Source organism: Suncus etruscus, chromosome 5 (genome assembly GCF_024139225.1).
Source record: "Suncus etruscus isolate mSunEtr1 chromosome 5, mSunEtr1.pri.cur, whole genome shotgun sequence".
NCBI classification, from domain to species: Eukaryota; Metazoa; Chordata; class Mammalia; order Eulipotyphla; family Soricidae; genus Suncus; species Suncus etruscus.
In genome coordinates, this window is record NC_064852.1 from 147,133,452 (window position 1) to 147,149,197 (window position 15,746).

At 36.8% G+C, this 15,746-nt stretch overlaps 1 protein-coding gene across 1 annotated transcript in view; it reads right to left on the minus strand.

Moving 5' to 3' along the window:
* Window positions 1–15,746, minus strand: part of ZFPM2 (zinc finger protein, FOG family member 2) — a 500,701-nt gene that overhangs the window by 253,479 nt on the left and 231,476 nt on the right. The window contains exon 4 of the mRNA XM_049773857.1: window positions 1,401–1,519. Coding sequence (XP_049629814.1) covers window positions 1,401–1,519 — 119 coding nt within the window. The remainder of the gene's footprint in view (window positions 1–1,400; window positions 1,520–15,746) is intronic.

The following is a 15,746-nucleotide window of genomic DNA, read 5'->3' on the forward strand; positions in this document are numbered from 1 at the left end:
CATTATTTTGGTATAAAGAGAGGACATGCTTATTTCATCCATTAACAACAGTTGCTTCTTCAATATACTTTTGAGAAAATGAGAGAAATGTCTAAGTTTGTGTGAAAGCCAGAAAAATGATAAAGTTGATATCTTGGTATCTAAAAAACTTTAAGGAATACTTGAAAAAAAGAAACGCCAGATAAAAATGAGCTAATATTGGGCAAAAGAGTGAAGGACAGCAGATAGGGTGTTCACCTTGCCTGAAGCCAACCTGGGTTTGAGTCCCAGAATCCTTTGTGAATGTGACCAAATCTTCCATCTTTCTATTATGCTTTTAAATAGATAACCAATGGTCTACATAATTTTATCTATGCGTAGATTTTCAGAACATTTTTTCTCAAAATATTAGCCACTAATATATTAGCCACTAAAATTAAAATTCACTCAGACTTTTTTAAAAGTGAAACAAGGTAGTTCTATTTATCTGTTATATAGCTTTTAAAAAAAATTTTATTGAGACCATTGGGAATTAAAAGACTTACACAAATGTATTTTAGGCATATAGTGACTGTGAATTCGGGTCACCCGTGTTGCCCTCCTTCCACTCTAGTTCCCTGATTGCATCCCATACCTTCACCCCTATCTCCCAGGACTACCAGTGTTACAGATCCATTTTGCGTTTAGCTTTTTATAGTTTGGGTCTCTTGATTCTATTGTCCTTGACTTTGACATGGGACCCAGGGTCCAAGTGGTCTCAAGAAGATTGAATAAGAAGAAAAAAAAAGTAAAGGTCAGATATAAATACTGAAGTAAGGTTTTTGATGGAATGAAACTTGCTTAGAAAGATGTCTCTCTCACTCTCCTCTCACATTCACACACTCATAAAGAGAGAGAGAGAGAGAGAAAGAGAGAGGAGAGAGAGAACGTATTCAAGAAAGAATAGAAGCTTATAAGCAAGCACAAAAACAGAAACTATCAGGGCATGTATTCCAGGAAGAACCCGGGCAAGAGGAACTAGCCAGCATTCTTCTTGCTTATAAAGCTACAACTGACATCAGCGAGAAATAACAAAGGTGTTTATTTCTTCTTTTTTAGGTACACCTGTAATATATATGATAATTAATTTGTGTCATCATACAACTAAAATCATTTGCATATATTATTAAATGTGAATAGTACTAGTCTGGCTAAGCAGATAAAGTAGCATCCTTATAAATTACCTCACTAAACAACCATTTAGTTTGATTAACCTGTTTCCTTTCTGAATTTTGCATATATTATTGCCAGAAATAGAACCATTGGACAATAGCCAAGTTTTGTGTGTGTGTGTGTGTGGGGGGGAACACAAATTGTTAGTGACTTCACTGGGCAAAAAGGAGAGAGAATTTCTAGTTAACCTTTCACAAACATTCACATACCAAGGAATTATTATTCAGGTCCATCTTCCCAGAGAAGGGTCCCCACGTTGTTCCCACAGGAAGTTGCTGCCGACTCTGGATTTTGCGCTCCCCATCTTTCTGAAACACCTCCAGTTCTCCTGCAGATAATGAAAACAAGAGGTGTTTAGAGCATTTTCACTTGTGATGTAACCACCACCACCTGTTTTTGTGTTGGCTTTACATGCCCAATATTCTCAGAATTCGCATAAAGAGAATTAATTATGCTTGCCTGAAAAACAAACCAATCTTATTATCCTGAAAGGGTAATAAAACTTGTCTGTATAATTGTATTCCGACTCAGTTCAATTTCTGTCTTGCACCTTTTCACACACATCATTGACTGAAGTCAATTCTATTTAGCAAGTCTTTAAGGAACAACAGCCCTTTCTCAGAAAGCAAATATTCAAAGCAAAGAAGGGTAAAATATTAGTACAATGATTTAAAAAATATTTTTCTTTCGGTTTGCCTGGTTTTGAGGTTACACCTGGTGGTGTTCAGGGCTTACTCCTGCTTCTGTCTCAGGGATCAGTTCTGGGGATGCTCTGAGAACTCTATGTGGTACTAGGAATGGAGCTCAGTCTGCTGCAGTTAAGACAAGCTCTATAGTATCTCTCTGGCCTACATTTACCTTTCCTGCATCTTACTGATTACAATGAAAAGCATATTCCTTAGTCAAAATCTTAATATAAATAAATTGTTATAAACTAAGTTAAAACCAGGAAAGTTTTTCAAAGTACTTTATTTTCTGAAATCACGGCTAGTTTCAATAGATAAAACATCTACATTTTCAAAATTAAAGATGCATAGTTTTGTAAGAAAAGATTTAGATATATCTTGTCTGTTTTTATTTAGGGCCTTTGGTTCAAAATAATTACAAAAAGCACATGAAAATAAAAAAGTTGATCTACTTTCTTTCACTTCTTCCAAATTGATTATAATGATTAATGGAAAATATAAAGTATATATATGTGTGTATGAAATAGGAACTCATATATTCAGTTAAATGTAAATTAATTGATTAAGATATAAGTAAACAAAGGCTTCAAGCTTCAATGGCCCACAATGAAGATTTTTGGGGGTAAATGGAAAATAAAATCTCAATCTAAATTAAAGTTTTGGTGTTGAACTCAATGGCACAGATGTGAAATATATGATGATGCATGCCTAAAACTTATGTAATGTTATAATGAAGGATTACTTCAATAGATTTCAAACAAATTATGACCTAATAAAACTAAAAAACAAATAAACCCAATATTAGAGATTCACTCATTAAATAATTAAATATCTAATATGTATGTCCTGACAGCATTACAATGTTATATTATTACTTTTTTTTACTTTTTTCATTTTAAAGTATTAATCCCAATAATATGATTTATTATTTTCAATCCCATTTTCTTCTCTGTCTGCTCAACAGCAACATGAGCATAGGAAATTCATATCAAATAGCAGGCAAAGGAAAATGTTAAATAGAAAAAATGTATTCAGTAATTACATTTTCTCAATGATATATGTGATGGCAGGAAACATATCATGGAAGTTTTGCCTTAATCTGCTCTTAGTTTCTTTTCAGGTCAATAACTGTCATTAATTATATAGATTGAATCTTGATGTTTTTAAAAGCAGCACCATCAACCTGAGTTCAGTTGTCTCAACCTGCATTCTAGTCAGTGTCTTCTTTATATGTCAACATTTGTATCCCTATAGTTTAATAGTCAAAGTGGTTTTATTACTTTTCATACTTTTATGGTTGATTATTCCTACATCAAAATCAAAGATTTAAGCCATAGTCAACATAGCGCAGAATCGTTAGTCTGTGCTCATTATACAATGTCAATTTTATCTGTAAAAGTATATAAACATAAAGTTATCTGTACCGGATCGATACCAATGCAACAGAAATGAACAGGTCCAACTTCCCAGTAAGAGGTTTAAATTCATGTATTAATCCTCCAGTCTCCATTCCTCTTCCATTAAAAAATGATAGAGGAGGGGTGAGAGCAATAGCTTAGCAGGTAGGGCATTTGCCTTGCAAAAAGTCTGTCCAGGGTTTGATTTTCGAATCTCAAATAGTTCTACAGCACTGCTAGGAGTGATTATTGAGTGCAGAGCCAGGAGTAACCCCTGAGCATCTTCAGGTGTGCACCCCCACAAATAGGTGGAGTAATTTTTTTCAGGGGGTTGGGGAATAATGGAATGGATGGTGAGGTTGGAGATGAGGAAATCAGTATGCATGAAACCTTTTTAAAATTACTTTGTAAATCATACCAGCTAAACAAAAATTCAATAAAAAGTTCAGATGAAAATGAAAGAATTCATTAAACTCATTAAGACAAATGCTTTTTTGAGAATAATGATTCTAATAATTTCTGAGATATGAACTGAGATGTTATAATTTTTATTGACATTTCATGAAATAATCATGATTAAAACAGGACAGACGCCTAATAGCCAACTTTTCCTCCATTGTAGTGTATCATTAGCTAAAGATAACCAACAACAAAGAAAGTAGATCCAGAATTTCTCACTATCGAGTAAGTCTGAGTGTAAGCTAGGTTAATGTAAAATGTAAAAGACATTATGGTTTAAGTAGCAGACCCTGAAATTTATTGAGGCTTTGCAGTTGAAATAAGAACCTAGGATTTATCTTGTCCCCTGAAAGTATTTTCACCCTTATATAACCTTTCTTTGGCTAAAGCATTGGAATCAGAAACCTTTATAGAGACATCCTCAAAGCTAGACTACATAGCCAGCATTCTAGAAAATGTCAACAAAAGTACAAGTGGACCTCAAGGTACCACCACATGTGATGATAGATAATTTAATCATTGGGGTAACTTTCCTACTTGATAATTAACTGCTTCTGAAAGTTCTTAGCATTTGCAACCAATCAAGTATTTTCTACAATTTGAACTTAAAGGTACAACATACAACCCTTGATTCGACACTAGCCTGTTAAAGATATCCCTCTGTACCTAGAGATGGCACCTAAATAATTTGCTTGTTTTTATGCCCTCAAAAAGTAGACATGTCACATTTGTGATACCAGAGGAATCAAGAAGATCTTTGAAAACCCTTTTAAAAAGTAATTCATCCTCTCTTTCTGCCACTGACATTTTTCATTTGAAAAGGGTTCAGACTCAGTCAAATAGTGACTTCTTATCTATACCTGTGGATTTACAAGCAGGCCTGTCTTTTAATGGATTAAGGACTATAAACTTAGGGCAGATCATAAAATGATAGTAAAATATCTGCAAAGTTTTCCGTTATCTGTGACTATGCATAACAATGTTAAGCTGACCAAAAATACTTCTGTGAGCTCTTAAGAAAGGGCCATAACATTAAGTTTAATTCACCTATCACATCAATCTTTACAGATTTTTATACAAGAGAATCATAGTCTCCTTTTTCTTTTCTTACTAAGTTCTTTTGAGATTTGGGGAAATCCTGTTGTTGCTGAAATAGTTAAATACAAATATTCATCTATTCATGATGGTTACACAAAGCCACATGTAAAACCTCAAAAAATTAGTATTTGTATGTTACAAGGTAAATTATTGTACTGGTAGAAATTTTGGGATGAGACTATAAATGGATGCTTAATTTAACTTACATTTGTTTATGGGTCTGATATTTTTAATTTTTCAAAGATGATTACATGTCATGAAATAAAGAAAACAGCACTGCATTATAAGCAAGATTAGGTCCTAGCTTGGTTCAAAAATAAGTTAAGTGGCCTAAAATGCATTTTCTGAGTCAACTTTTTTTTCTGAGTCTTTGGCTGATTATCATTAAAGAATATTTCTAATTCACTACCTAATCAACTGCGTCTATGATTTGGTATGAGAGATAGGAAGAATATAGGACTAGGCTCAGGGGTAAGAAACAAGGGTCTGAGACTGAGACCGACTTTGTTATAAAACAGATTATCTAGTTGAAAAAAAAATCAGATTTTAAAATCAGAAGGCAAAGTTATTGTTATCTATTCATTTTTTATTTCCCTTTACTTCCATTCACTATTATTAGTAATAATAAATATGTATATATGTATACATCATTATTTTTCCTTTTTGTTGATCATTTATATTATCTTCTTATGTTTTTATTTTATTTTAATTAAGTCACTGTGAGATACAGGTAGAAAGTTGATGATTGAGTTACAGTTGTACAAATGTTACAACACCCATCAGTCACTAATATTCATTTACTGACAATGATTTCCTCAGTTTCCCTCCTGTCCATCACCCCACCATCCCCAGTACGCCTCTATGACAGACACCTTTCCTCTTTCTTTCCCTTTCTCTCTCTCTATATTCTTTCTCATAAGTGAAGATCAGTGGTTTGAGGAATGAAGGGCGTTTCACTAAATGAGAGACATTGAATTTAAAATAGAATAAAAACTGAAAATGGCACCAGAGCAAGGTCTTTAACTCTCTGAACTTCAATTTCTTCAGACAAAGCAGGAATTACAGTATCCTTCTTATATGGTTGCAGGGTTAAACATACTTAAAATTTATGGGGCCGGGAAGGTGGCGCTAGAGATAAGGTGTCTGCCTTGTAAGCGCTACCAAGGAACGGACCGCGGTTCGATCCCCCGGCGTCCCATATGGTCCCCCCAAGCCAGGGGCGATTTCTGAGCACATAGCCAGGAGTAACCCCTGAGCGTCAAACGGGTGTGGCCCAAAAACCAAAAAAAAAAAAAATTTCTATTGAATATCTACTTCCTTATCCCAAAAAAGGGAAGTTTACTAATAGCATGCACACATCTTTTTATCAGGTCATTGACCCAAAGGTCCAGACTTGTCTCCCTACTCCAAATTACTACCCACACTTTAGTTTTTTTCTTTTCAAACAAATTATAAATGAATCTTTTGAATCGACATTTTCTATATTTGTATCAACTCAGAACAAATCAGTCTCAATGGGCCCCATAGTTTCAATCTAGATTCCAAAGCTCTCCACATCAAATGTAAGAAAACTTCACTTTCATTAAGTTACTCATTCGCCTAAGTTCACTCACTCGTTCCCTAGTGGTTTTCCCACTTTGAGAATCTGTGCCTGAATCTCAGTGCCACAATACCACTCCACACTGTTGGCATGACTTTATACTCTATTCACAGAGTGCTCTCTTATTCTTTGGTACCTTCTCGTTCCCCTCACTTAAACCCCTACACTTTTCTATCAGCTTTTTCCTGCTACCTAGCAGACACTGCCCTCCCACCCCCTTAGTGAACCTATTCATGTTGCAAAGTCTAAGCCAAAGCTGTCCCTTTATGAAATACTCCCAAATTCCAGAACAAACAACTCTTTCACTAGTATATCTCCGCTATATTTAATTCTTATTAATAATTTTAATTGAATCACTGTGAGATACACTTACAAAGTTGTTCCCATTTACCACCACTTAAATCCCCAGTTTCCCTTCCTCCCTCCTCCCATCTACCCTGGCTCTATAGCAGACATCTTTCTCTCTCTTTCTCTCTTGCTTTTTCACTGTCGCCTTTCTCTTTCTTTTTCTCATTTTAGAGACTGATATTTGCATTACTGTTACTGAGGGGTTCATGCATGTCACTTTATCTTTTTTCAGTATCCAGTTCTTGTCTAGGGTGATTATTTCCACCTTTCATTGTCATAGTGATCCCTTCTCTGCCCTAAACGCACTGCCCTGCTCTTTGTGGCAAGATTTCTACCATGGACTAGTTCTTTTTGTCTGCATCTCTACTGTCTTTGAATACTATTACCATACAATATTTTATATCATATAAATGTGTGCAATGTGTTTAATTAGTCCAGAGTATGCTCTACTTGATAATATTATTAATTTTATTCACTTCAAATAGGGTATAAACATCTTGAACTACAGGTACTTTGGTAGGGGGGCTGATTTTAAGGCCACACCCGGCAGCTCTCAGGGGTTACTCCTGGCTCTGCACTCAGAAATCGCTCCTGGGTCAGGGAACCATATGGGATGCTGAGGATGGAATTCAGGTCCAAATGCCCTACCACTGTGCTACCACTGCAGCCTCCCTACAGGTATTTTTAAGTTTCTGTTTAACCTCTGGTAGTTTATACAGTTTGGGACATGTGATAATTGCAAAATACAAATTAAACATTGTTGTTTGGGTGATATTCTTTAAGTTCAGAGCCTTAATCTTAGTGCCATTAAAGTTAATTTTAAAGTAGTCTGCATATAAGTTTTATCTTTGTATTTCAACAGTCACACATTACATTTGTTGAACACTTTATTACACTGACATACATTACCTCATTGTTGAAATATGGAACAGGATGTAAAATAAAGAAGGCTTATATTTAACCTGCTGAGTAAGTTCACACAAAATATTTGAGACACATAGGATGGACTAATCAATTTTGGTAAAAGATAATATTGTTAGTGCTGAGGGCTGTTTCTCTTATCTTCTTGATAATGCATACTTTTAAAAGTCTGTGATTACTCAAAGACTTATGATAACTTCGCTTAAAAAAAAAGCACAAAGTCAGAAATCACCACCAAACATACTGCAGCTTTTAAGATTATCAGCTCACTTTTTTTGTCCAAATAAAAGAAATTCACTGGTGGAAACAATATCCTAATATCACTATGAATACCCTCAAATCTTTTTTTCACTCCAGGTACTATCAAGGCATTGTTTAGTTTCTTTTTTAAAAGGAATCCTTTTGAGACCTCTTCAGAAAATAAAGTAGATGAAAATTGGGCAGGCAGAAAGGGAACAGAAGTAACATGGAACATTTAACATAGCAACCATCACACTTCAACTAAATTCAGCACTAAGTCAATGGCATAAATGAGAATATGGTGTTTCCAGAACATCCCTGCAGTCAAGTCTTGGATTTTACAGAAAGACACGGTTACAAGTAAATGAAAGAACAGAAGGTCATTTTCATTTGCTGCAAAAGAAACGCTGGACTTGGTTTGAACTTGGTTTTAAATATATGACCAAATTGGAGAGCAGACGACATGAATTAGTTCCGAATGTTTATCAGGGATTCCGACAGCAGAAGAAACCATATTTATATTTTCTTCATGGTGGGAAAACATGAGACATCCTGGTATCAAACACGGACAGCCCCAAAGTCATGCTGGGATCAAAAAGTGCTCCAAGATTCTAAACATCTCGAAACAGTTTCAAAGTCAGCCAAGGTGGCTGAAGTGGGGGGCAGACTTCTTGCTAGTTGATGGTTTAACCATTTGACAGCTGCTTTCCAGATAGAGATGAGGGTTGGCTGATCATTTGCCTGCTGATTATCTTCACAGCCAAGGAACTGTCTTCCCACTATGTGTGTTTCTTCAAGCTATAACAGCATGTGTCATCTACACTCAAAGACAAAGGCTGCCATTTATATGATGCTTTTGGAGCCGTCTTCAAACATGCTTTGGCACAGGAAATGATTGTTCTTGGTGAGTGGCTACAAATTGCCTTATAGGGATCCCTTTTCTGATTTTTTTTTCCTTCTCCATTTTTGAGCCATACTGTCATAACATACACTAAACTACAGTTTTGAACATAAACTTGAAATACGACATTCCCTATTCAAGTACTCCAGTCAAACCCTGATAAATCAGCCTGGCCATGCAGTGATCTTATCCCTTCTGACTCTTTAATAAATCGAACCTTATAAGTTTGTACTGTTGGAAGTTGTCACTAAATGAAATTGTGACCTTATCCGGCGCATGAACTTATCCTGCTGACAACTACATTTATTGTGTGGATAAAAAAAAAGAGGGGGGGAATAGAATAAAAGAATAAAAAAATGAGATATTTGATAATTCTGATCTTAGCCATATGTAACTTTAACAGATGGGATCTTTTTGATGTTCCATTAATGATTTGCCAAAGATGAGTCTCTACTTAGAGAAAAATGCTCACCCTAGGTAAGTGCTAGAGGCACTGCAGATGGTATAAATGTGCAGGAAGAGGTACTGGGTGACAGCAGTGAATCAGAAGCTATTAGTCTAACACAAAGAGCCTTGAATTAGCTTGTAATTGCACTGGAAAAGATAACATAATGGTAGAGGCAAAATAGAAACATTCCCTTTTCACATGGTGCATTCAGGGCCTAAAAACTCTTAAAACAAGACACTGGAATTGTTCAAAGCAAAAGCAAGTTAAATCACTGCATTTCTCAAGAATACAAAAGCACTCCCCTCGGGCTTGAGTTTCTGGAACCTAAGTCAGACATCAATGAAGACAGCATTGTTTTGGATAAAATTTTGCATGCATAGGCTACCAAATAATATACATACTTGGGTCATTTGCTTTGTTTTCTAGGCTAGCCTTAAGCATTAATTGTGAGGCAATGATGAAAGGTCCAGGAATTCTATTTGAAGTCTTCATGAAATCTTGGATAAAAAAAGAGGTAATATATGGTTCTGGATAGCAATATTTCTGGTAATAAAATTAAATATATAAGATTTTTAAAAAATAGTACACTCTGAATAACTAGCAAGTCTTCAGTTGAATATTCATGTGCTAAGTAAGTTTTACTTACAGAGATCTAGTTAACTATAGGGAGAAGAAAAGTGCAATATTTCTCCTTTGCTCTATTTTCTGTGTCTGTGAAAAGTGAACCCCAACTTCCCCCACAGAGCCTCCTAGGTGTTGAAAAATTTCTCGTGGACATTGCAAATACCTGGAACCATTGTTGGAATAAAAAGCTGCAGTTTCTGGATACTTTTCAGCTGCTAGAAGGAGAATGGGGGAGTTACCACTCTCCTGCTCAAGAAACCTGGCACAGTCTGCTTCTTTGCTGCCAGAAACCCTTCCTGACCTTCCAGACAACAATCCTGGTCACAGACCGACCCAATACCACTCCTGATTCCAATCTTGAGAAGCAAAGGATGTGCTTGGAGAGATATGCTTAGGGAGGACTCATCATGGAAGGGAGGGGTCTGGGCCAGCAGACACAGGAAGAGGCAATTCAGGAGCCAGAGCCCAAAGTCTGCTTAGCAGCAGGACCCATAAATATCAGGGCCTGGATGTAAATCCCTGGATAGAGAAGGCCTGTTAGCTCTTCAGTGTAGAAATTTTAAATGAAAAATTAACTAACCATAGATCTGGCTAGTGCAGCGGGTAGGTCACTTGCCTTGCATGTAGCCAACTATGGTTTGATTTCTGGCTTCCCATATGGTACTCTGAACACTGCCAGAAGTAATTCCTTAGTGCCATGCCAGAAATAAACTCTGAGTTTGCCCCAACAAAACAAAAATCAGAACTAAAAACCCTTACCCTAGACCCTGCTTCAAAAAAAAAGAAGCAAGTTTAGGGTTCAACATTCAGTCCACAGGGGGAGAGAAGCGAATTAAAAGCGATTTGATTTGATGTCAACTTCTTCCCTATGTGCTCACTCTCCTTCCTGCCTAGTGTAGCCGGCAGCGGCTCCTGGCTGGTTTGTACCCGACTTTGAATAAAGAGCTGTAAGCTCCCCTCAAAAAAAAAAAAAGAAGCAAGTTATGGTTTATAGAGACTTTTCAGTGGAGAGCAACACTGGCCATATTGCTTTCATGGATTTAATTTTAGGCATGGCTTTTTTGTTTATTAAAATTGTGTATTTTAAAAACACTGGAGAGTTATATTGTGGGGTTGTGTATGGGCAACATTTAGAGTTGCTCAGGGGCTACTCCTGATGCTGCTCAGGAATGACCCCTGGTGGTGCTTGGGAGATCATATGTGGTGCCATGGTTTAAACCAGGGTTGTTTACATGCAAGACAAATTTAATACCCATCATACTAACTCTCATCCCCATACATTATCGTTTTACATTATTATGTGTATGTAAAACAATAATATTTGTGGGTCACAACCCGTAGCACTTAGGGGCCACCTAGCTCTGTGCTCAGAAGTCACTCCTGGCAGGCTCAGGGGACCATATGGGATGCTGGGAATTGAATCCGGATCCGTCCCAGGCCCTACAGCTGTGCTATCTCTCAGGCCTATCTTTTTATATTTAAAAAATTATATATATATATATATATATATATATATATATATTTTTTTTTTTGGTTAGGTAGCCACAGCTCTGCTGTGTTAAGACTGCTCAGGGATTACTACTGGTAGTGCTCAGGGGATCACAGGTAGAACAAGGAATGGAATTGGAGTCAGCTGCATGCATGGCATGTACTAACTCTTCAGCTCCACGATTGATTTTTAAAGGCCCCACATATTTGTTCAAACAACTCTAAGATGCTCAGTTGAAAACTATAATATAGCCAAATGAGCTCTAACTTTTGTACACAAGATGGTATAAATGCTCTCTGTAATACAGGCTGCCGAAGCAAGCACATGATGAAGGACATATTCAGACTACAAACAGTGAAAACCAATTATCCTTATCATTATCTGTTATAAAATACTTTACAAAGAACAAAAGTTTTCTGTAAAACCCACATGAGAATGTGGAAGTGACATTCAGGCTCCCAATTTTACTGAATCAAAGATGGTCAGAAACAAATGGCAGAGAAGCAAATAATCTGAGAGAACCATGCAAGCTTTCTACCTGATCCAAGGCACAGAAAGTTTCATCAATAAGAGAAGCACAAAGAAAACTGTTGTGTGTTGTGTATGTAAATATTTTAGGGGATTATTATGTTACTGACCCTATCCTGAATGGTGATTGTGCCCTACCCTAGGGTGTGACCTGGCATTCTGCCCCCACCCTAGGGTGGTATCTGACCCCACCATTGGGTGGTACCTGATTCTGGGGGATAAAAACAAGGGTCTGTGGAAGGTGAGAGGCTTTTTGCTGGAACTAAGGCTGAGACCTTGAATTTCAGTCTTAACCACCGAATAAAGCCAATATTTCCACAAGCCTGACTGTCTGCGAGCTGTTTACCCGCCGTTTCACCTCAGAACCGTCGGCTGGACAGGGTGGCAGACGTGTGCTCCGAGCTGGAGGGGAAAGACCTCATCCTCCATCCCTCCATCAGTCAACCTCTTCAGGGGCTGACTTGCAACAGTTGTGAAACTAGCATTTTCAAGTTTTGAGTCAGGGAGTGGGTAAAATATAATTTATTTCTCAAAGTGGTAACAGAATGAAAAACAGTACCAGAGGAGATGATAACATGAACATCTTACTGAATAATCTAGCTTCCTGGACACTTGAGTTTCTTCTGAGTCATACTATAGCAGGAGACTTCAGAAAATTTTTACAAAGTTTTATGGCAGATCCCAGAAATTAGGAGAATAATTTTGGGCAATCCTAAAAATAAAGCATCAACTCTACCTAATTCTCTTGACTGTCAGACATTTCCAATGAAGGAAAAATATATAAATATTTATCTAGTTTGTCCATAAGTTCATGAACTTCTGGGGACTGAATATTTGACTGGCCACCAAACTGGGACAAAGTTTCCATTTCTAATGTTTAAGCATGCTTGTTGAAAATAATATTCAATTCAAAAGGGCTTTCAAAAATAATTGTTGTTGTTTTTATTGTTTTGGGCCACACCTGTTGGCACTCAGGGATTACTCCTGTCTGTTTGCTCAGAAATTGCTCCTGGAGGCTCGGGGGACCATAAGGGATGCCAGGAATTGAACCTGGATCGATCCCGGGTTGACCGCGATGAAGGCAAAGGCCCTAATGCTGTACTATCACTCCATTCCTGCCATACATAAATAACAAGATTTATTTTTCAAAAATTAGGATCCTTGACTCTGTATTTTTGGGGTGCAGTAAGTTGCTTATCTAGGGCATGAAAATCTGAGATGACTCAAAAATAACCATTGTTAGCGTCATATTTTAAATTGAATCTCTCCATTACCTCCTAATAAAAACACATCCTGAATTAACTCTCCTTTCCAGAAATCCAGAAATGATTTTCCCCTCTGAATTCCCTAGTATTTGATCGTTAACTAACATCAACCTTTCTTGTAGTGACTATTTGGAAACTACAGAGATTGTAACAGCAGTAACATCCGTGCCTTACATGCGGACAAACTAGGCTGGATCCATCACACAACATATGAGCCTGACCAGAGTTAGTAATCCCTGAGCAAAGAACAAGGAGGAAGCCAGGTGTGATCCCCAAAGCAAAGTAATAATGATAAGAATAATAAAGCATTATGTACTGATTATCTCTCTATATGGAACTTCTTAGAAACCTAATAATGCTCTGACCTGGTAAGTGACAGGAAATATAACAGACATGTATCTGTGTACACACAGACATACATACACGCATTCACTGGTGCATGTTAAATAGTGGCCCTTAGAAAGTCTTTAGTCAATAAATGGTGGACCAAATACTTCTCTTTTTACAACATACACTTTAGTTCTTACTCTGAGAAGTAAGAAGAGAGCTGAGGTAAATATTTTGCCCTCATCTAGAGTGGCTTGGGGATCGAAATTAAATAAAATAAGTGAAGTTAAGACAGATGCTGTGAAACTAGAACTTCAACCCTGGTTTTTTGCCCCTCTCAAGCTTATTTCACTTTATCAGAACCTCTTTTAAAAATTTTTAACAACTTAACTAGGTGGATGGATTGACCTCAAGCCCCGGTATCATATCAGCTGCCATTAGAGTGGATTCATTTATAAGATTAGCAGCCAGTCACTTTGGAAAGCTGAACACTGAGTGCCTGAAGGCCGGGCCTACGGGGTGAGTTTTGAAGCAGGCAGGTGGTCAGCAAGATTAAACAAACAACACGCCAGGAAAACAGTACAGGGGAAAGGGCAGGAAAATTATTGTTTGATTCTCAGAGTTCCTCAAAACTTTTGCATTTCTGTCCTAAAATTTTCACAGAGAAGCTATCTGAGAGACCTGGTTTGAAAACATTTGCACAACACCTCATATCTGGCGATCATTCTTTAGAAAAAATATTTTGTGATTAAATAAACTAGGTAAAACAGTGAAAGTTGAATTAAATAGCATACTATTATTACTAGCACGAGAAGTGGCAGACACTTTCATTCTGAAAATTATAAAGTATAAAAGGCATTGTAAAATATTTTCATTTTCATTGATAGCATTTTCTTGAAAGAAAAATTCCTGGTGTGAAATTACACAGTACTTCGAAACTAGAAAGTATAAAACCCTAAGGCCCTCAGAATGTCTATCTTATAAAACTTTATCATACAGTTAACACCACCCATCAAAGTATGTAGCTATATATTTTAATATGTCATGTGTCTGTATGGATTCTTTCTCTTCTTGTGGGTTCTGGTCCCTTTTTTTTTTTCTTCATTTCTTTGGTTCTTTCCTCTTTCAACAATCTTTTGGAGTGTATAAATAACAGATTATGAAGGAAAAAGATCATAGTAATAAGGAAGTTAGGAAGAGGAGTGAAAGAAGCCAAGAGAGAAAGCATCTCAGGTTTGGTCCTTTCTTCTACCACAAAGAAATAAACCACCATTCCTGTACAGTAGCCCCTCATAAGAAGCCTTGTTTTGGTCTGTCTTTGTTCCTTTCCTTCTCCTCTATAGTAGTTGTTGCAATAACTGGAGGCCACATGCACAACAATAGTTGTGATACTAGAAAAACTAAGTGGCAGTGTTATCCATTCTCTTTCAACTGTGGTGGTCTGCACAATCTGAGGGAACACACACTTTCTGGCTGAAGTTTTTCCATGCCTGACTTTGCACAGAGATTGCACACACTGGGTGTGGCTCCAAGGCACACATGACATCTCTAGGGGTGCATCTCTCCACTTCATTCGTGACAGGCAGGTACTCTAGTGCCCACTAGCAAGAAGTTGTTCATATGCCATGGCAGCATAGTTCTTTAGAACTACTCTTACTCACCAGATGTTTAAGTTCTGCAGAGAGTATTTCTGAGAATAACTGGAAGTGGTGGGAGTAACCACCATACGCAGTGCCAGGTATAAGAACTAGAATAGTCCAGATACAAGGCAAGAACCTTAATATTCTTGTTAAGGTTAACATTCCTTAACATTCCTCTCTGATCCAGGACTCATTTTTTAAAGAGCAAATATAATAAGTAAATAAATAACTGTCTTCTCACTCAAGATTTTCTGTTAAATCCATATGTTAAGCACATGCTGCATAGGAGAGATATACTTAAATCTAGTGTATCTCTTTTCATTACATAAATTATTCTATTGGTGGCAAAATAATAATAAAACCCTGTTTGGGGTATTTGGAGTAAATATATGCTAAGAAAAGAGATTTTAAAAGTCTTCTAAAAATTAGCAAGAAAAAAAAACAAAACTAAAGCATATCAGATAAATTAGGACTAACACCCAGAGGAAAGAAATCTGAAAAGGAACCTCCTTTTTTTGAAACTCCCAAGTAGCCCCAAGAGAAAAACAATGCAATGTTAATAGGGGTACTTAAATACTTTCTTT